The sequence below is a fragment of the Choloepus didactylus genome, assembly GCF_015220235.1.
Source record: "Choloepus didactylus isolate mChoDid1 chromosome 11 unlocalized genomic scaffold, mChoDid1.pri SUPER_11_unloc1, whole genome shotgun sequence".
In the NCBI taxonomy this organism is placed as follows: domain Eukaryota; kingdom Metazoa; phylum Chordata; class Mammalia; order Pilosa; family Megalonychidae; genus Choloepus; species Choloepus didactylus.
Genome location: NW_023637577.1, coordinates 3,732,270 through 3,755,628, shown reverse-complemented (window position 1 = coordinate 3,755,628; position 23,359 = coordinate 3,732,270). Strand labels below are relative to the sequence as shown.

The 23,359-nt window shown below is 33.7% G+C and overlaps 2 protein-coding genes across 4 annotated transcripts in view; both read right to left on the bottom strand.

Annotated features, from left to right (window-relative positions):
• Positions 1-23,359, bottom strand: part of LOC119524462 (ankyrin repeat domain-containing protein 26-like) — a 224,687-nt gene that overhangs the window by 107,973 nt on the left and 93,355 nt on the right. For 2 of the 3 annotated variants that reach the window (XM_037823152.1, XM_037823151.1), the window contains 8 exons: positions 22,021-22,049; positions 21,856-21,937; positions 20,115-20,372; positions 19,163-19,245; positions 15,361-15,521; positions 4,457-4,627; positions 2,635-2,668; positions 2,210-2,351 (listed from right to left, as the gene is read on the bottom strand). In XM_037823152.1, the coding sequence (XP_037679080.1) occupies positions 2,210-2,351; positions 2,635-2,668; positions 4,457-4,627; positions 15,361-15,521; positions 19,163-19,245; positions 20,115-20,372; positions 21,856-21,937; positions 22,021-22,049 (960 nt within the window). The remainder of the gene's footprint in view (positions 1-2,209; positions 2,352-2,634; positions 2,669-4,456; positions 4,628-15,360; positions 15,522-19,162; positions 19,246-20,114; positions 20,373-21,855; positions 21,938-22,020; positions 22,050-23,359) is intronic. The other variant, XM_037823153.1, reaches the window with a different exon arrangement.
• LOC119524473 (PRELI domain containing protein 3B-like) lies at positions 7,556-9,232 on the bottom strand. Its single transcript, XM_037823181.1, has 2 exons — positions 8,895-9,232; positions 7,556-8,792 (listed from the first exon to the last, which is right to left on the bottom strand). The coding sequence occupies exons 1-2, from the start codon at positions 9,230-9,232 to the stop codon at positions 8,267-8,269; spliced, it is 864 nt and encodes a 287-aa protein (XP_037679109.1). The 3' UTR covers positions 7,556-8,266.

The following is a 23,359-nucleotide window of genomic DNA, read 5'->3' as shown; positions in this document are numbered from 1 at the left end:
GAACTAATAAGTGAGTTTAGTAAAACTGCAGGATATAAAATCAATATAAATAATCAACTATATTTATATACAAGGAATAAATGATTGAAATTTTTAAAATATCATTCACAACTGCATAAAAAATATGAAATATGGATAGATCTGACAAAAGACAGAAGGACCCATACACTAAAAGCTATAAAATACTACTGAGAAAATTCAGTAAGATGTATATAAATGGAAAGAGATAGTCTTTGTTCAGGGCTGAAAGATTCAACATTGTTAATATGTCAGAGATCCCCAAATTAACCTACTGATTCAACACAATCTCAATGTAATTCCCAGCAGGCTTTTTTATTTTATTTTTTTAGAAATTGATCACCTGATTCTAAAATTCATATGAAATGCAAAGGACCTATAACAGCCACAAAAAAACTCTAAAAAAGAACAAAGTTGGATGGCCAACAACCTGGTTTCAAGAAGTATTATAAACTTGTAGTAATCAAAACAGCATATTGGTGTAAAGACAGCCAAAGAGATTGATGAGACAGAACAGAGTCCAGAAAGAAAACCACATATATGTGGACAACTGATTTTTGACAAAGGCACAATGTCAATGTGGTATAAACAGAAGAGCGTGGAACAATTGAATATCCATATGCAAAAAAAATGAACTTGCAACCTCACAATATACACAGGGGTGCTGAATAAATATTATGTGGTAATGACTTCTTAGCACAATATTATTGTGCATTAAACAGCAATATCACAAATTAGCAAGTAATATGTAAATGCCTTTGCTGTCTAAAATGAGAATAAATTGTTAGTGCTGAATTATTTTATGTCATCTTGTATATAAGCATCCCATGTTATGTAAGTTATTAAAAAGAAGAAAAAAAGAACTTGGAACCATACCTCGCACCAGATACAAAACTGAATAAAGAATGATCATAGAGCTAAATGTTAGACCTAAAATTATGAAACTTCTAGAGGAAAGCATAGGAGAAAATCTTCATGACCTTGTGCCAGGCAAACAGTTCTTAGATATGACAACCAAAAACAAAATTCTTGAAAGAATACATGGATAAATTGAACTTCATCAAAAAGTACAACTTCTGACCTTCAAAAGTCACTATAAAGAAAACAAAACAAAACAAAAAAGCCACAGACTGGGAGAAAATCCCTGCAAAAAATGTAACTGCTAAAGGGAATATATCCAGAATATATAAAGAACTCTCAAAATTGAATAAATAACAAAACAAACCTCTTTTAAATGGGGAAAAATTTTGAACATACAATTCATGAAAGAAGATATACAGATGATAAATAAGCACATGAAAACATGCTCAACATTATTAGTCATTAAGAAAATGTACAATAAAACTATAATGATATACACACTACACACCTATTAGAATGGCTAAAATTGAAAAGATGGTCCATACTAAGTGTTGACATGGATGTGAAAGAACTGGAACTCTCACACACTTCTAGCGGGAATGGAAAATGGTACAACTACTTTGGAAAACAGTCTGACAGTTTCCTAATAAGGGAATATAAAGGGACATGAGGAAACTTTTGATGGTGAAGGATATGTTGACTATCTTAATTGTGGTGATGTTTTCACATGTGGACACATATGTCAATACTTAAGTTGTACACTTTGTATATGTGCAGTTTATCATATGTCAATTATACCTTACTAAAGCTGCTGAAACAAAAAGCTCTATTGTAGGAACAAACACCTGAGTAAATAGCTGGGACACAGAGAGAAAGGAAGATAGGAAGTGATGCGAGAAGCTAGAGGATTGTGGTCTTTAACCTTACAGCAATGAGAAGTGATTGCTGGATTCTAAGCAAGGAGGTTACTTGAAGAGACATGAAATTTTAAAAATATGTAATAATTATGGCTGCATCATAGACCATGGTTTCGGGAGATGTGGTGCAGGGAACACAGTTCTGAGATGATGCAGTATTCCAGGTAGGAGATAAACATAACCTGACCATGGGTGAAGGCATAGGAGGGAGGTGGAGTCAACAGAAAGCCCGGGACGCCATTCCCACCAAGACAAGAACAGTGGAAATTATCAAAGCTATGGGCTGTGGCTCTGCAGTGCTGTGATGAACAGCACTATACCACCTCAGTGCTCTATGGTGCAGTTCTAAACAAGGTGTGCACATATTACAACAGTATGCATAAAAAGGCTTTATATTTATACAAGGGTCCTACCTTTACAAACCATTCCAAGTTGTTCAATTAGCAACACAGAATTCTTACAATTAGGGCTAAGCAAGTCACAATCCTCTGAAGCCGTTTCAGATGCCTGAGTTAAGTCATCAAGATCATCCACAGAATTCATTTGCTTTTTGACCTATAAAATAAGTAATATTTCAAAATGTTCCCAAAATATTTATAGCATATGCTAAGTCTACAGATGTAGTTAATTTGCATCATTTTATAAGAGCAAAAACTGCTTAAAAGAACTGATTTTTGTCAAAAGGATACCTTTATCATTAGTTACTGTTTCTAAATCACTTTTTCAAATTAAAAATATTTACTTTTTAACAAAAAGATCTGTTTTTCAATTTAACCTTTAAAATGCATTTTTTTAAAACTAGAGAATAATATTTTTGATAATTTATTTTTTACAGTACCTTGTTCTTTTCATCAGATGTTTTCTTTGCAGTCCTAACAAAACAAATGATTCCCTTCAGGCAAATATTATGTATGTAAAATTCAAAGAGTATCTAAAACTATTGTTTTTATATAAAAATCTGCATTAATTTCTTTCTCCTATTCATAAGAAAGTTTACAGTTAATTTAAAATACAATAATTTTCCACGATGAGGATTAAACTATTAATAGAAAAAGAAACATTAAAGGATAAAGGAAACATATTAATAATACCATTAAAAAGTATTAAATTCAGATCAAAAGGAAAATCAGAATGTTATTTGCATTATTTGATAGAAAAAAAAATGTAGATTCTTTTGTTGTTTTCAATAAAAACAAGCTTTTACTGGCACTAAATTCTATTTGGAAAGCATTACTCAAATCCTTATATGAGAGAACTCCTTATTTAATAACGATGATATTAATTAGCTTTTTGAAGACTCACTATGCACTTACTATGCATTATTCTAAGCACTTTACACATCTCAACTCATTTTAATCCTCACAACAATACTATGAAGTAGGTAATATATTAGGTCTTTTACAAAGGAAGAAACTGAGGCATGGTTTCTGGTTAAGTAAATTGTCCAGGGTCATACAGCTGGTCAGTAGCACACAAGAATTCAAACCAGGAATTCTGGCTCCAAAGCATGTGTTTCACAACATGCTGGGAAAGTAATATTTATTTTTAAGTGTTTTTAAGTAATATGGTAGCAAATGAATCCATATTATCATTCCATTTCTGGGTATAATTATAAATAATAATTTCTGAATCTTGCAAATATTTTTTAAGAATAAAAAGATTTTATATCTAGGCAATATTGGAAAACTACTTTCAATAAATGAAAGATTTATTTCTTTCAAAAGAAATTCATCAACAGGCATTCCTTCATCCACTCAAATGTCTATTCATGCATTCAACAAATACTATTGAGCAGGCAAATGTGTCAAGCTCACTGTTAGATACAGGGAAACATGGTTTTTGTACTTTAGAACTTTATAATCTAAAAGTAGTAATCTGCGATAGATTGTCAGTAGTTTATTTTTCTATTGTACATACAACAGAATTTTCCATTTCCCTCAGAACTTGAAGAACTATTAAACTGATATAATCTGATATTTTACAGTATCTTAAAAAATCATAGCTATTGATACTATCAAAGGCACTGCAGTATCTAGAAGTATCAGAAATGATTATGTTCTACTTAGTATGGCCTAAGTGTTCGTATATTTATCATATAATTTTTTAAAATCTACATATGATAGTATAACTTTTAAGAATCATCTGTATATTCAATTTTATATGAGAATATTCCATTTCTAAACCATTCTGAATGAACAACCACTTATCATAAAACTATACATGAATAGAAATACTAAGGACAATTAGTTTACTATAGGTCTTCAAAAGATGATACATTTTAATCAACAAGCTTTCTGATACTTAGAAATGCAAACTGGATCATTTCTATCAGCATGCAAACATACTCAAAAATCTCCCATCTTAATATTTTTTTAAAAAAGACCTCCCTTGAACCCTACATTCTTCTTTGGTTACCACCGTTTCTATTGTCTTCTGCAGTAAAAATTCTCTAAGGAGTCATCTGCACTTATTCACTGCAATTCCACTTCCATGTCCACCATTTATTGAAAATTCTTGTTAGAGCCCCTGTCCTCATCCTGATCCACCTTCCGGCAGTATTTGATACAGCTGAGTATTCTCTCACCTTGGTCTGTACATTACATTCTCCTGTTTTATCACTGCTGACACTCCCTCAAAGGGAAATAAAAACTTTATGTTACCTTTCTTCCTCCTGATCTATTTCACTTAAACTGCTGTCATTATTCACTTGCAGTAGAATGCCAGTCAGTGAATCTGTCTTCTCAAACCTTGGTGTAATCACAGGTTCCTTTGAGGTCCATTTTTCATTTTCATTTCTCTTTATTTCCTTCATATGCAAGGCAGGACTGCTACTTTAAAAAATCCACAAAAAAAGCCAACATTTTCTAATAATTCTACTGACAAAGAATAAAAAAACAATTTTTGTAAAATTCCAATTCTTCCCCATCTTCATCTATTCATTAATTCAAAGAACAGTTATGAAGTACCAACTATATACTAGGAAATGCACATTCCCTGCTTCAAACACAGGTAAATATACAATTATGATGCCATGTGAGGTGTAAAAGTTGATATTATAAAAAGTTATCTCTGAGTACAAGGAAGGCTTTACAGAAGTAAAATATAACAGAGGAGCTCACTTCTCACACAGAAGTGAGAGAAGCCATTCTACTTAGAGACTAGAAAGTGAGCTCAAAGATTAAGCACACAGTGTCTATGGTGTTTCCTAGGAACTTGAAAGGAAAAGTGTAAAACATGTGGAAGCAAATAGTGAGAGATGAGTCAGGAAAGGAATTGTAAAGAACCTTGCATCTTGCAGTAAGGGATTGGAGCTCACTGCCCAAAAGGACTCTTAGACATGGAAGATGTCTAAGATTTGTGCTAATTTTTGGTTTTGTTTTTAAATATAATAAAATGCTTAATTAAAAGGAAGTTTATAAAATAGCATGAGGCACATATAACATGAAAGAAGAAATCAGGGAAGTTTCTTGGAGGGGGGTCTTATTTTTAAAATATCCATATGCCATTACATACAGTTCAACATAACAACAATCTGATTTTGTTTGAAAATAATTTGTTAACCTTTTTCCACTTTTAGCCTAGTCTAATCCTAATATAAAAAGCTGGATTTACCAAGAAAAAAGACTGGAGTCAAGGATGACGCCAAGAATTTGGGCAGAGCAACTGAAGGGATGGAATTGCCATTACTGTGGTAAGAAAGACTACACAAGGTGGAAGGATGAGGGGAAATATCAGTAGCTCAGTTTTAAACATGCTAAGTTTGAAATATTCAATAATGATCCAAAGAGAGATGTCAAGTAGGCAGTTTGACAGATCTGGAGTTAAGGCACAGCAATCTGGCCTAGACATGTAAATTTGAGAATCATTAGCATATACAAGTTAGTAATTAAGTCATGAGGAAGAAGCTATAGGACTAAGCCCTGCAACACAGTAATGTGCAAAAACTGAGGGATGAGGAGGAAGCAGCAAAACAGACCAAGATGGAGTGACCAGAAAGGAAGGGAGGAAAACCAGGTGAGTAAGAGATATCATGGAAGCCAAGTGAAGAAATTGTTTTCTAGGAGGAAAGAGTTTTCTGATGAGTCAAATATTGCTGATAGACCAAGTAAAATTAGGTCTAAGAAATTATGTATAGATTTTTAGTACACTGGAAATCAGTGGTGACCATAAGAAAATTCTGATGGAGTGGTGAGAGTGAAAATGTTACTGGAGTGAGTTCAAGAGTGAATAGAATACAGAAAATCCTGAAAAATCTACAACAAAGCAACTAAAGAGCTAATGAATGAATGTAGCAAAGTGGTGGGGTACAAGAGCAACACTCAAAGTTCAGTAGTGTTTCTATACACAAGCAATGAACAACTGGAAGAAGAAATCATGAAAAAATCTACATTTACAATAGCAACTAAAAAAAATCAAATACCTAGGAATAAATTTAACCAAGGATATAAAGGATTGTACACAGAAAACTCAAAAGCATTGCTAACAGAAATCCAAGACCTAAATAAATTGAAGGACATTCTGGTGCATGGATTAAAAGACTAAAAATAGTTAAGATGTCAATTCAACCCAAAGCGATTTACCAATTCAACACAATCCCAAACAAAATTCTAACGACCTTTTCGTGGAAATGGAAAAGTCAATCACCAAAATTTATATGGAATGGTAATGGGCCCAAATAACCAAATCCAAATTGAAAAAGAATAATGTAGTTGGAGGAGTCACACTTCCCGATCTTAAAAATTATTACAGAAGGAGAACCTAAGATGGTGAGACAGGGCAAAAAAAACACCTCCATGAATAATACTGCATAAAACCAGAAAGTGACCCAGAACACCAGTTCCAGAGATGCACCAGCCAGACAAGGTCTGCTAAATCCACAGGGCCCATGCATTTGGTGAAACCAGGAGACTCATCTCTAGTTACAAAAAATAATCAGAAAATTACTGGATTTAATGTGCTTTTACAAATGTCCTAAGAAAGTCTTAAGCCAAATAATATTTTAAGTAGAAAAAACACTAATTTAAAAAATAGTTTGATATACTATTTCTGTGGTTTATGTACATACATTAACTTGTCTCTTTTATAGGAAACCTGACTGGATGTTTATCACTTGTAATGTAAAGCACTGGAAAATAAAGGCTAGAGCTAATCACTTTTAATAAAAATACTTGGTATGTAACAAATAAGTATTAAAGATATCATTTAGTGGTTAATAATTACCTGATACAAAATATAAAACAAAATACATTTACTAGATTGTTTTTCAGTTGCAGCTGCCCACTGGCATCCCAAATAAGGATTTCCCATAAACAAAAGCTGCAGTGAAATTCACTCAGTGATTAGTTTAGGTCAATCCTTTTTTTTTTTTTTTTCCTTACCCACCACCCCCCCATGCCCTGCAGTGGCACCATATTATTAAAAACATTAAGTACCGGGGATTTATACTTCAGATCAAGACATCATTTGAGTAATTTCAAATGACGTACAGCTCTTCATGTAAAAAAGATGTTTTGTGGTCACAATTACTTCAAAAAGTAATTATAATCAAATAACCTGACATATCATGCTTTAGCAATTACAGAACCATGATTTTGACACATGGCAATTTATGTTAGGCAAATGTTAAATGCTAAAAGATGTGAACAGCTGTTCTTCTGTTTAATGTTTAATGCTGCAAAATTCAGGTAATGACTTTATTTTTTCAGTTAACCAGCCCATAGTACAGCATACTAAATCATAAAGACTTTTAGAAGTACAAATCCAAGGAAGGTAATATCTTTACTAAGTTACAAAAATTTGGCAAATCAATACAGTACTCTTTTAATACAATAAAATCGTATTTTTGCTGGAGTCATATATTACTTTAGTGATAATTTTCATTCCAAAAATATCACTTACGTACCAAATCAAAATACTGTGGTTTTTAATGGTGGTTTAGAGCAGAGCAAGTTTTTTTTTTTTTTTTTTTTTTTTTAACAAATTAACATGCTTTTGGAAGTTACAATTTCTCCTTTTAAAGTGAGTTCTCAACAGTTAAACAACTGTTGAAGTTTAATGCAGTAAGGCAATCACGGTTGTATATGAAAAGGTGGCTCTGCTTTGCTCTGGGGTTGGTCCAAAGCCAGGTAGAGTTCCAATGCATGAAAAGCTTCAAAATTCTACCTTAAGGAGATTCATCACTATGCCAATACCAATTTCGAAGTACTTTTTCAAAAATTGTAAAATTTTAACATAAATACTGGAATCCTTACAATTGGATGGTCATTTCAAATAACACAAATTTCTTCTGGTCTCTTTTACTTAGAAGCCCTGCATCTCTTTGTTTTCAACAAAAACCACATACTTGTTCTCCAGCTTATTACAAAAAAGTCCACCTAAAATATAGTTGTTTTTTTTTTTTTAAATAACAAATAAATATAGCCAGCTTGGAAAGACCCAGGGGATCTGATGTTATACACCGATTTTCACTGTCATTTCTCTACAAATGCTGCTGCCGCCATCGGTGTCCTTATGCTTCCTCTTGCTGAAGCCGTCAATTCTTCAATCTCGGCATTTAATTTATGTATTACCCATTCCATTGCTTCTCGGCCTTTATTAGCATTTGAAGAAATTGTACTTGCCATCAGCCCTTCCAGGTAACTGCTGAGGCTGACTCCTTTCACAGTGATTATGGCTTCTTGAGTCAAAACAGTTTTTTCCGGGTCTTGAGAATGTGGTTTGTATATAAGTCTCTCATCTACTGAAACCATATTTGTAAATGAAATATTAGTAGATTTAAGTTCCATTGTTCTCTCTACAGGATCAACTACCGAATGTTCCTGAACATATGTTTTGGTTCTTGCTGCACCAATAATAGATTTCACAATGGAAGGCAGTCCCCACTCTGTGCTGAGAAGTCTGTGGCTGTGCAACTTTCCAGAGGGATCTATATGTCTGTCCAATACATCAACTCCAACCACACCATGGGTGGTCAAAGACGTGCTCTGAAGTCCATATCTTCATGGTGCCGGCGACGGGCGCGATGTCCGGGCGGTGCCATATTTTCCAAAGAGTGACACTGTTGTTCCTCCCACAGGCACTGCTTTTCCTGGTCCAAACACATCCCATATGGTCAGGGCCACCTGGGCATTCCTGGGCAGGTCAGGGTACTTCACGGGCAACTTGAGCCATTCATTCCAGTTCCATCTTGTACTAAATGCCTTGTAGGATGTTCTCACTGGCAAAGCCAGAGGCTTCCCTTCTGCAAAAGCTTGGCAAGTAACATAAAGGTCAGAACAGGTGTCTTGATATAGTCCTGAAAACTTCAGCATTGGGTCTTCTAGGACAGCTTTATAACTCTTTTGTTCTCTCTTCCCTTCCAAACTTCCTATCTTGAGCTGCACGTTGACGTCCAGGTCACAACTGTAGATGTAGTGAAACTTCTCCGCTTCCCCCATGGCACCCGCAGCAAAAGCAGAACCTACGCAGCCATCTGGGCACAGAAACAACGCAGGAGCTGAACCAGCTGAGCCGCACAACACCGGTGCTTCCGGTTCCACCAGGAGACTACTTTCTGAAACGAAGTTCCTGGTAGAGCACTGCTGAGAAGGGAGACCCACTCAGAAATCCCAGGGACCCTATGGCAATACCAAGGACTTGTGGGTCAGCGGCAGAGACAATCGGTGGCAAGACTGAAATGAAGGCTTAGGCTCCTGCAACAGCCTTAATTCTCCAGGAACACCTGGGAGGTTTGATTATTAAAGCTGCCCTGCCTGCCTAACCACCCAGACACATGCCCCACATTCAGGGCGGACAGCACCAGCAACACACCCAAACTTGGTGCACTAATTGGATCCCACAAGAATCAGACCCCCACATACCACAAAGACAAAGTTAGGGAGAACTGACTTGAGGGGAATAGGTGACTCACGGATGCCATCTGCTGGTTAGTTACAGACAGTGTATGCCACCAAGCTTTAGTTCTGACAAATTAGAGATCAAGTAAAGCAAATGCCAAGAGGCCAAAACAACAGAAAATCTTAAAGCATATGATAAAACCAGACGATATGGAGAACCCAAACCCAAACACCCAAATCAAAGGATCAGAAGAGACACAGTACTTGGCTCAAGTAATCAAGGAACTAAAGACAGACAATGAGACGATGGCACAGGATATAAAGGACATAAAGAAGACCCTAGAAGAGCATAAAGAAGAAATGTAAGAGTCAGTAAAAAAATAGATGATCTTATGGAAATAAAAGTAACTGTTGGCCAAATTAAAAAGACTCTGGATACTCATAATACAAGATTAGAGGAAGTTGAACAACAACTCAGCCTCCTCGAGGAACACAGAATGGAAAATGAAAGAATAAAAGAAAGAATGGGGAAAAAAGTTGAAAAAATCAAAATGGATCTCAGGGATATGATAGATAAAATAAAACATCCAAATTTAAGACTCATTGGTGTCCCAGAAGGGGAAGAGAAAGGTAAAGGTCTAGAAAGAGTATTCAAAGAAGTTGTTGGGGAAAACTTCCCAAACCTTCTACACAATATAAATACACAAAGCATAAATGCCCAGTGAACTCCAAATAGAATAAATCCAAATAAACCCACTCCAAGACATGTTCTGATCAAACTGTCAAATACTGAAGAGAAGGAACAAGTTCTGAAAGCAGCAAGAGAAAAGCAATTCACCACATACAAAGGAAACAACATAAGACTAAGTAGTGACTAATCAGCAGCCACCATGGAGGTGAGAAGGCAGTGGCATGACATATTTAAAATTCTGAAAGAGAAAAATTTTCAACCAAGAATACTTTATCCAGCAAAGCTCTCCTTCAAATTTGAGGGAGAGCTTAAATTTTTTGTAGACAAACAAATGCTGAGAGAATTTGCTAACAAGAGACCTGCCCTACTTGAGATACTAAAGGGAGCCCTACTGACAGAGAAACAAAGAAAGGAGAGACAGATATAGGGAATTTTAACAGACATATATAGAACATTACATCCCACATCACTGGGACACACATTCTTCTCTAGTGATCATGGATCTTTCTCCAGAATGGACTGTATGCTGGGACAAAAAAGAAGCCTCAATAAATTAAAAAAAAAAATTGAATTTGTTCAAAGCACATTCTCTGACCACAGTGGAATACAAATAGAAGTCAATAGCCATCAGAGACTTGGAGAACACCTGGAGGGTGAAAATGAGGGGGAGATGAAAACATTCCCAGATAATCAAAAGCTGAGGGACTTCATCACCAGATCAGTCCTATAAGAAATGCTAAAGGGAGTTGAGCAGGCTGAAAGGAAGGGACACTAAACAATTGACTGAAACTACATGAAGAAATAAAGATTTCCAGTAAAGATCACATGGCAAATGTAAATAGCAATACTACCATATTTTTGATTTGTAACTCCACTGTTTACTTCCTACAGGATCTAAAATACATAATCTGTAATGATAAATCAGTGGTTTTGGACTCAATGTAAAATATGTAATTTCTGACAAGAACTACATAAAGGTGGGGGGAATGGTGGAGTACAGGAACATAGTTTATGTGTCCTATTGAAGTTAAGTTGGTATCAAAGAAAAACAAGATTGTTGTAGATTTAAGAGGTTAAATTTAAGCCCCGTGGTAAACACAAAGAAAGTATCAGAGAATATGACCATAGAGATGAATAGTAGAGTAGGGGTTATGAGAAGTGGGGCAAGGAGCAATGCGGAGTTAAGATATGAGTGTAGGGTTTCTGTTTGGGGTAAAGGGAAATTCCTAGTAATAGATGGTGGGAAGGCAATAGTATTGAAACATTCTAAACATGATTAATCCCACTAATGGAAAGCTAGGGAGGGGGTGGAATGGGAAGATTTAGGCTGTATATATGTTTCCACAATTGAAAATAAAAGACTGTCTAAATAGATGACAATTAAATGCCAAGGATGATCCTGGATGGGATCTGAGGATGGAGGAGAGGAGGCTCATAGGGACACAGATGGGACATAAGAAAAAACAAGGAAATATAAAATGTAAGCTTTGTATCAATGTTGAATTTCTTGAACTTCTTACCTGTGCTTAATGGGATTGCATAAAAGAATGTTCTTGTTCATGGGAAATGTATATGTGAATTATATTGTTTGTTCAAAGATGTGTGCAGCTTGCTCTCATATGTTCAGAGGACAGAGCAATAGATGATGGATGACAGATCGGGAGGGAGGGAGGGAGAGAGGGAGGGAAAGGAATGGTGCTGTGACAGGACGTTACAGTTGGTGGATCGGGGTATCGGGGGAGGGGGATCAGGGTATTATGGAGTTCTGTGTATGGGGCTTGTATTGTTTTTGCAACTGTTCCTGTAAGTTTTAATTTATTTCAAAATAAAAATTAAAAAATAAATTATTACAAAGTCACAATAATCAAAACAGCATGTTACTGACTGGAAGACACAACATAGTAAAGATGTCAATTTGCCCCAAATTAATCTACATATTCAACATGATTTCAATCAAAATCTCAGCAGAATTTTTTAAAGTTGCAATGTCAAACTGATTCTAAAGTTTATATGGAAAGGCAAAGGAGCTAGAATAGCCAAAACAATTTTGAAAAAGAAGCATAAATATGGTGGGGGAGAAAAAAACACAACAGCATGGTACGGGCACAAGGATAGACATAAAGACCAACAGAATCGAACTGAGAGTTCAGAAATCAACCCTCATATTTATGGCCAACTGATTTTTGACAAGAAGGCAAAGACCACTCAATTGGGAAAAAACAGTCTCTTCAACAAATGGTGCTGGGAAAACTGGATCTCCATTTGCAAAAGAATGGTGGAGGACCCTTACCTTACACCTTATACAAAAATCAACTCAAAATGGATCAAAGACCTAAGTATAAGAAAGAAAAACATAAATGGGACCTCATCAAAATTAGAAATGTTTATGCCTCAAAGGGTTTTATCATGAAAGTCAAACAATAACCTACACACTGGGAGAAATATTTGGAAACCACAAACCTTATCAAGGTTTAATATCCAGAATATATAAAGGAACCCATCCTTCAACTTAACAACAAAAACACAAACAACCCAATTAAAAAATAGGCAAAAGACTTGTATAGACATTTTTCCAAAGAGGAAATGTAAATGGCAAAAAAGCACATGAAAAGAAGCTCAACATCATTAGCCATTAGGGAAATGCAAATCTAAACCACAATGAGACACCATTTCATACCCAACAGAATGACTGTGATTAAAACAAACAACAACACATACAAAAAAAAAACAGAAAATAACAAGGGTTGGAGAGGATGTGGGTAAATAGGAACACTTATTCATTGCTGGTGGCAATGTAAATTGTTGCAGCCACTGTGGAAGACATTTGGGCAATTCTTCAAAAACCTAAGTATAAAACTACCATATGACCCAGAAATCCCACTACTCAGTATATATCCAAAAATAATTTCAAGTAGGGACTCAAACAGATATTTGCCCATCAATGTTCATAGCGACAGTATTCACAATTGCCAAAAGATGGAAGCAACCCAAGTGTGGATCAACCAATGAATGGATAAAGAAAATGTGAGATATACATGCAATAGGATATTATTCAGCCATAAAAAGAAATGATGTTCTGACACATGCGACAACATGGATGAACGCTGAAGATATCATGTTGAGTAAATAAGCCAGACACCAAATGACAAATATTGTTTGGTCTCATTGATTTGAAACAATTACAATAAGCAAACTCAGAGCCAGAATCTAGAATACAGGTTACTGGGGGGGGGGGGGGGGCAAGGGATAGGGATTGGGAAGTTAAGATTTAAAATGCATAGGGTTTCTATATGGAATGATGGAAATGTTTTGGTAATGGATGGTGGTGATGGTAGCATGACATTGTGAACATAATTGACAGCACTGATATGTCTGTCTAAATGTAGTTAAAGGAGGGAAATGTCAGGTTGTATATATGGTAATAGAGTAAAATTTAAAAAAACACACTAACTGCACAACACTAACTGCACAACACTAACAATGAACCCAAAGTTAAACCACTGACCATAGTTAATAATGTGATTATAAAAATGTGCTTTCATCAATTGTACCACACCAATGTGGGGTGTTAAAATGGTGTGGTGTATGGGAATCCTGTATTTTATGCATGATTGTTCTGTAGACTGACAAATTCTCTAATTTAAAAAAAACTGAATGGAAGGGAAATTATTGAGCCAGCAAGTACAGACAGTTCTTTCAAAGATCATCTTTCAAAGGTAGATGATCTAATTTTCTTTTCATTTACCTGTAGTTTGAAATCCTTACATAATGTTTACATAGTACTTTTACAACACTTTTAAGTTTTTTTCTTGAGTACATTGGCAACTAAATGGCTAAAAATAAATGCCAGACCAGAGCACTAAATGAAAAATTCATAAAATTATAGTGCTAAAAGGCACCCTTGAAAATGTCCTAGATATATAATGATAGTATAACCTGGTTATCATTTTGCTTATATTTATAAGACCACAGAAAGACTAAAAGTTTCAAGGGCAGTATTTCCTGCTGGATGAAAATAATCTAATTACAGGATATTTTATATAAGTCAAATACACAAAATCATTAGTCATATTTAAATATTGACTCTACTAGGATTTTTCCCCAATATACTGAATGTTGTATGGAAGATGGAATGAGTTGTCATGTGTGATCCCTCGGCAATATTCAGATTAATTTGAGGGTTCAACCTTAGAGTGCCAATGCATGGGAAACAAAAACCAAAAATCTAACTAGCAATTTTGTTGTTTCAAGGTAGGACCAGTGTAGCGTGCTGCTTCCTTTTGAAACTGAAAAGATATTACAAATATTCTAACAAATGTTTGCTCAAGACATGTCACAAAAGTAAATGCTTAAATATATTTTAATTCTGGAAAAAAATTAATACAATGTAGATCTACCTCATTTTTAAAAGACTAAAAGTTTCAAGGGCAGTACATTATTTTATTGATATGACAATTTAGTTCCTTATTAATGGGTTGTTACACTACATCCAGCTTTTTGATATGATACAATAATTATCCTTCACCTAAATGCATGTATATATATATAACATATTTATATAAATATCCCCAAGGTACATAAATGGATATTATAGATCCTTAACATATACAACACATATATATTACTCCAAAACATATAATAGAGTTAACATGTGTGTGTGTTTGTGTGTTTGTACAAGTGCATGTTTTTCTGTAGGATCTAGTCCCAGAAGCAAAGCTGTAGGATTAAAGGGATGAGATTTCTGATACATACTATTAAACTACCCTTCAAAAAGAATTTACCAATTTTATCTACCAACAGGGTATGAGAATGTCTTTTTCCTCACATTTTCCAACCTTGGTTATTTTTTAATATAATATTTCTCCATATGATTGCAAAAAAATGGTATCTCATTTCTGTGTTAATTTGCATTTTTCTGATTACCAAAGTTGAATATCCCTTGTAAAACTACAAAATTTATTAATCTTGATTATTAGCCCAAATTAGAATTAGTTTTATAGCAAAGCAATAATACCAACTGTTAAAAATTTAGGTTTACCTATTAGAATCATTATCCTTAATAGGAAATTGCTGACTATCAGTTTTTTCACTCTTTCTTTGTTGAATGAATCCATCCTCATCATCCTCAGCAGCAGCAGCAAACAAGTTTTCTGAGACTTCCATTTCACTTCTTTTGTGCTTCTTCCTTTCTTCTTCAACCTTTAACAAAAATTTGACACTTAGGATACTGTCATTACTTCATTCAATAAAAAGAACTATTTTGTTTTCATTAATCTTATCATTTGGCTCGTTTCATTGCCATGATGTTAATCAATAAAATTTTGTCACCTACTTTAACTTTATTCATTACACGTCATCGAAGTTTTGGAAACTCTTCTTCGTTTCTGTGTAAGTGAAAGAAACAGAGTTTCCCAAAATTTCAAAAAGGCTTTTCTTAATTCTGTGCTGTTATTTACATCTACCCATCACCAACATTTTTATACCCATTTGACTAACAGAGACAAAAATAAAAAGACCAATTCACGAAATTTGTCCTTTTCTGCCTTTATCACCTGGACTTTCCATTGAACAGCCAGATCTAGAGGAAATGACACTGTAGCCTTCAGCAAGAGAAAAGGAGCTTTCCCCTTTCCACCCTAAGCTTTCCTTTCTCCCACTGTCTTTTACAATTCTCTTCATTTGGATCCTGGAGATATCAAAAAAGTGAAGTTGCTCACTGAAATATGTGAAGCAAAGTTTCCCACAAAACAAGAGGTAGAGCAAAGCTGCTGAACTGTTAAGTGTGGGATTCAAGAAAATAAGCAATGTTCCCAAGTTTTAAATTCAGTAACCACAAAGCTTTATGGGTAAAGGGCATATAAGTACTTATCAACTTTATCCTCATTATCCATTGATAATAGGACTAAAACCCAGAAAGGTTAAATGATTCACCCAAAGCTCCTAAAGCATCAATACCTAGCATTTTATGTCACCAAAAATAGATGACACAGTTCTATAATGCTGAGTCATGTAATTTCATCATATAAATTATGGATAAATTCTCATTAACCAGATAAATTAAAAGTATGACCTTGGCAAAGTTATTTAATTTAATGTCACCTAAAGAAGGGCTCAACTTCTTTTCCTTTTAAAGAAGAATACATCTAGATTTTTGTCTAGCTTTAAAACTCAATGTACCTCAGAACTCAGCTTTCTAATTTTAAGTACTAAGTTTTTTGCTGAGTTTACGCTACATTTATGATAAAATACATGTCAAAAACTCTACCAGACTTTATTAAACAACTTAAAGATTTGATGCAAACATTTGAAAGTAGTGATTAAAAATATGTGGAAGCATATATATTTGTTATGAAAAATATCTCAAAGTGTTCATGTTGGAATTATAAAGTCCAAGAGATGGAGTAAAGCACATAGAGTGGCACAAACAAATGCACAATAAATAGACTAGTTTAACTGGAATATTTGTTCCAACTCTCAAGGTTAGATACGTATTTGTATCCCTTCTCTGTCCCTGCTTCTTATTTTATTGTCTAAGGAAATGCATCTTTAAGCCAACAGATAAAAAAAAACTTAAGAGCTTATTACTTTCTCTTTTCTTCAATACTTATCCTTGTTCAGAAAGTCACATAGTATCTGGCTAAATTAGTTTTCCAGCTTATGTGCCACTTGGAAGACTTAGATTGACTAAGGACACAAATTATGAGAATCTTTCCCTGAACTCCTCCTATCTAGACCGCAGAAACCATGTTTCTAAACAATTGCATATTTGGATAACCCCATTTTATACATGAGCTTTTCATAAGTAGAAAATCAAAATGGATCAAATAATTGATAAGGAGAAACAACAAAGAGTAGCAGCAAGTGAACTTCCATCTCTTTTTGAAGTTGAATTTTCTCTTTTTCCAAAGCCCAGAACTCTACTTGCAAAATGCCTATCTCATTCTAAAACTTTTGCATATCTTGCTGTAATTCTTCATTTAGATATAATTTTAATGTGCTGTCACTATACGGTGGAGAAGAATGCACATTTTCTAATTCAGATTCCATGGTTTTATAGTTATTAGCATTGCAATTATCATGCAATGGCTTCTGGAACAAATCTTGCATTGGTTTTGTTTTCTCATAAGTGCCTGTGACAGCAAAAAGGTTGTGCTTTTTTGTTTGAATTGTATGTTTCATTTCACTGGAGCGGGTAAGCCACAAATAAAGAAGGCTTTGGGGATCGTTAAACTGACATATATGTCAAATGTCTAATTTCCAATTCATGGTATTTTGGTTTGTATTTTTTGTCTTTCACATATCAAACTCTTGGTCTTCTTTCACTTCAACTGTAACTACATCTGGGTTTCTTATAATTTTATTTTCTGCATCATTATAAAAACTCTCCTTATTTTTGTGAAAAATATGTTCAGTGTCAGGTTTATAATCATTTTCATAGTCTAATTTTTATTATCATTTAAATCAAGTTTAGAAGATGACTGGCAAGTATATTCCTGGGACCCAGAGGATAAATGAGATGGAAAGACATTTTTGAGACTGGGTTCTCTTTGTTCAGGAAATGCCTGGAATACAACAGAGACAGATACTCCAAATGCATCTTTTTCCTCATCATCAAATACATTATTTATCAAATTAGAGGATAGTTCCTTTAAGTTTGCTCCTTTAGAGTTGTCATGGAGTGGCTCTTCCTCGGGACAAGCAGTAATTTTAAACTTTTCACAAATTTCACCAAACTTCTGCTTTAACTCATTTGTGATGAGTTTTAAATTACTTTTCCATTCTACCTTGCCTTGTTTGATCCACAGTTCCTCATACTTTTGCATAAAAGGAAGTCCTTAATCTACAGATATATCCTTTCTATCATTTTCCTCATTCGTTTCTGGTTCTTGAGACATTTTTTGCAGATGGAAAAGTGGAAGATTACTTTGCTTGGTTTGATTCTCAAATGTCTTTTCTGTTGGGGTGCATGTTTTAAAAATAACTTTATCCTTAAGTAATCAAGTATGGATAAAGAAAAATTAGAAAATAATTAAAGTTTAACTCTTAATCTATGTTTAGCTATTCCCAAATAACTGAATTGTAACTAAGAAGTGACAAATATCTTGGCTTAGCCTAAAAGATGAGAAAAAAATGAAGAAGCAAACCCAATTTTGACACTGTTTGTTTGGACTAAGCTTAATTCATTATATATTAAATTTACCAGAATTGAATTAGGAGATAATTTTTAATATTACAAAGGTTTCCTCACTTTAAAAACATTTCACCTGATCATGCCTGACAGAGTCCCTATAGTGCAATTAAGGATGTTTTTTACAGATTAGTAACTGGAGAGTACGTAAACTTTAAATGATTAAGAACCATGGCCATTAACATCAATCAGGAAGAAAAGCAAATTCCTAAATTTTAATTCAAATTATATACTATGATAGCATTATGTACCTAGATAGATTATCTCCTGTCCAGATCTAATAAATTCTAATGTCCACTAATTAGGGGTGGCTTAAAAATTTTTAATAATATTTACTGATTGTCTACCCTAAAATAAAATATGTGGAAGACACTAAGGGAAAGAAATTGGAGAGTCATTATCTGTACTCTAACATCAAAAGCCTCATTCTGGAAGGTGTGGTTCTCTTTTTCTTCCAAAGATAAAGTTTTGCTATAAGTTACTAAAGATTCTAGGAATATTTTAAGTTTTATAAATGGTTAACATGTTTTAAAATAATAAATTATAATCTATAAATTTTTAACAGTCTAGTCCAAATGTAATTTTATTTGGGCCACATTCATTATTAAAGCACCAAAACAAAATTATACCAGAAATTTAAACTTTCACATACCTGTGGTTGGTTGTTTTCACTTCCACCAAGCCTCTCTTGTTCTTCCTCTGATTTCATTTTTAAGTCTAGTTCTGCTGACAAATCTATACATTTAGTTAAAATGAACTACTTAGAACAGTTAGATAAAAGATATAATCTTTATAATAATAAACAAAATAACATTTAACCAACTGAAAATATAAATTAAAGTTAATCTTTAGCTGAATATTCACTTCTTTAAGATATATTCATAATTATCCAGGAAGATTTCACATAACAGTCTGTGTCTTAAAAGATGAACAAAATTTGAGACAGAATAAACTGCATAGGATTTCAGATAAAAGGATATAAACATTTCAGATATATAGGAAATAGGTATACTCTGCTAGAGGTGTAAAAGTAATGTAACTTTGGAAGCCATGAAATAATGTAGTTGAAGTTTAGCATATTGTTAAAAAAAATACTGTCATGAAGTAGAGAATAGTGGACAGTGTACCTTTATATGTTTCTACTGTATTTTTTCAATTTTGTTTTTGGTTGTGTTCATTTATGTTGCTGGATGAATTTGTGAATGACTCTTTATGATGGTATTTCTTGACTCTGATGGCATCTAGTGTCTCTTCATATGCATTACTGAACCATTTGTTGAAGTAATTTTGGATAATTATTTTTATTTTTCCTTCTATTCCCAAAGTTCCGAATATAATTCTTTTATGCACTCTCAAGTGTATTCTAAATATTAACCTGAATGAAATTTTTCCTTCTCCTAATTCCCCTTTGTTATTATATGTTGCTTTGGTTAAAGGAAGAATGCAAATGCCTTGCTAAAAGGTATTCTGTTTGGTTGTAGGTTGCATGAGAGGAGAAACACAAAAGGAAATTTTGCCATGAAATGAATTTTCAATGTCAGAACTATATTATAGAAGTCATACAGAGGTACTCTAGGGTTGAATACTCTATGCTTCTTTATTACCTTCTTTGCTCTCTTTCTTTTCTGATAGCTGTGATTCACATGGGTCATGGAGAGAATAATTCTCTAATAGAAATACAGTTCCAGTACTAAACTTCTCTTTATCTATTAAGGTCATCTGTCCAAATTCTGTGGATGCTGACTGATTTTTGGTGATCGATTGTGATACAAATAGACATTTATCATCAACTTTCAAATCCCCAGATGTTTTGCAGTGCTCACTATTGAGGGTCAAACTAGTAGAATCCCAATCTGAAAAATCTGAAAATAAAATTTTCATTTATCAGAATGTAAATAATAATACAAACCTGACTAACTTGCACAAATTCTCTCTTCAGAAAAGCAGTCCTATGTTCTCCTCTCTCACATAAACATACTACTTTTTTGTGGCTGACTGTATTGTACATGGATCATACCTGCCGTTCACTTAGATAAATTTCGTTAACTGTCTCTCATTTTTTCCCACATTTTTATTGCTTAGGATTACTTTGATTCACTCAGCAATCTCTATTACATATTTTGTTTTTCCATAAGAGCTTTGTTTATTAACAATTACAATTCTTCAGGGATATGAATTTTTTGTTATTAACAACAAAATTTATGTCAAAACACTTTAAATTTAAAAATATATGACAATATTTACATGTGTGTATGTTCTAGAAACATGAGTTTAAAAAATGTTTAATGAATTTACTACATTAAATTTAAAACTACTTTAATACAATGAAATGGTCTTTCGTGAATGCACCAATATTGTCAGAATTCATTTTCTAAGCCTTGGATATACATGAAAAATTTATATAAGACAAGATAGCCTTAAATGACCTAATTGTTTCCATGTAAAAACAGGGTAAGTCTAAGTCCATGCAAAATCCAGAGTACAGAGTGTCATGATATAGGAAATGAATGTATAATGAAAATGTTTTTCCTTTTTTTAAACTCAATTGTCAGATATGAATTTCTAAAGACAAGTGAAAGAAAAAAGAAATGTAGAAGTGAAACTTTAAAGACCACTTTGTCACCAAAGGCCCCTTTATCATTTCATAACCATGAACACCTTGGTTTAAAACACTGGTTTTAAACTGTGATCTGAGAACCCCTACAGTTCCAAGATTGGTTCAAAGGGTCCAAGAGATCAAAACTCTTTTTATAATAATATTAAGATGTTATTTGCCATTTTCATTCTCATTCTCTTGTAAGTAAGCAGTGGAGTTTTCCAGAGGGCATGTGATAATGTCATAGGTCTAATGGTTAATGGAATGTGTGACTGTGTTTGCTTGTATTTACCAGACCCCTCCCCCCAACACACACACAGAGCCCACTAATCAGAATATCTGATTGGCTTAAGATCATCAGTATAAAGGCACTAAAATGAAATAATTAAAATTAAACACAATTGACATGCGAAGCTTTACCCTAGGTAAACACAGGAAAACACTGCAAAAATCTTAGTGTTCCATTATTAACCTCCATGGCTCCCTAAGTATAGGGATTCCAAACAGGGAACTTTAGGGTGTCTAAACTCAGAAACATATGAATTAAAGCTTATGTTTTAAAAATCTCTTTATCTTATGCTTATAAGTCTCTTTCTTTCAAACATGGGTACCAACAATGACATATCTGCATTATTTATATCAAAACTTTCAATTAAATTTGCAAAAAAGAATTTGGCATAAGAAGATGGTGGGCATTTCCAAAATCTTGTACTTTTTTTCCAGAGTTAAATTTGTATTGTAAAATTTACCTGATTCGGATGTTTGTACATCCTTGATTCTCACTGCTTTATTAGGGGCAGAATCTTTCATTTCAATGATAGGCTGCATGGGCTTTGAAACAAGATGATTAATAAATAAAGTATATTTCACAATTTGTAGTTAATAACTGAAGATAAAAATATGAAAGTTGTTACCTTCACATGAGGATATTTCTCAGGAGAATCTAAAAGGCAAAAGGAACATATATAATCAAGGAAATGTGATTATGATAAAAGCCAAGCCACAGGTTCATGCAGAGGTAGTATCAAGCTGAATCCTCATGCTTAGCTTTGAAAATGATTACTTTAATTTATATGTGGATTTTTTGGTTAGGACAACAATATGACAGAAATATGAATCTATTATAAATACCAAAGAAAAAATAGGAATAAAGGTTTAATAAAACATGCAGTTGAGATTTCAAAAGTGAGATTATGTATCAATTGACTAACTTAACTAGAAAAGTACACTTATGTCAGTGTGAACATGCTGACTGATGGGAAGAAAAGTGACCCTTAATCAGAGGAGCAAATCATGACCCTAAGAAGATAAGTGTCAAAACTGATGGCAGAATGCAACAGCATATCTTGAATGCAATGCATTAAGGTTATTTATACCATTATGCTACAAGTATTTAATATTTCATGTTCTTTAATTGGCCCTGTAATTTAGAAAGTAAACACTCATGATGACAGTTGAGTGGCATGCATAATTCATTTCTCATCACAGAAATAAAGTGATCTGAATTAATCACCTTGGATATACACTTGTAGAATAATAGTTAATAAAAATATTCATTTCTTTCCATACCCATGTGGGCTACTGGTATGCCTACATTTCTTGTATCCTATAGTTTAGCCATCTTAAAGTTTCTTGATCCACTCATGCAAGAAGGTATATAAAACACATCTAAGAAATAATGCATAATACACTTTCAACATTGAAATATGATTATCAAAAAGGAAAAATAAATTTAATTGCCACAGAAATAGATATTAATAACCTTTCATATTTAAAATCAGGGCAGTGATTTTTGTAGTGAATTTAGTAAATTGTCAGGGAAAATAAAAATCTTATCATTCAGGGAATGAACTCTGAACTTTTTGTTTCCAAAATTACTTTGGTTTGATATATCACACTAGTCTTGAAAGGATTTTTATGAAACAGCCATCTTACCAAAGAATTAGCTGCCTTACCAAAAAAACAGCCCATGTTTCTCTATTCAAATTAGTCTCATTTGATAAACTAACACCATGCAACACATTTTCAATGCCTGACAGAGAAGAGGAAGAGAACTGAGTAACTGCAGTTTACCCAATTCCAGCACTCCCTCCTGCTTCCAGTATTCTCCAGAGCAGTAATGATCTAATCTTTGGTTTATAGGGAAATACACTAAAGCCAAGTGAGTTTTCTCAAGTTTCCTCAATAACTGCAAAATTACCTAGCTAAATTCTTTTCCTCCCTCCCCTGATTTCCCTCCTGCTCTTCAAAAGT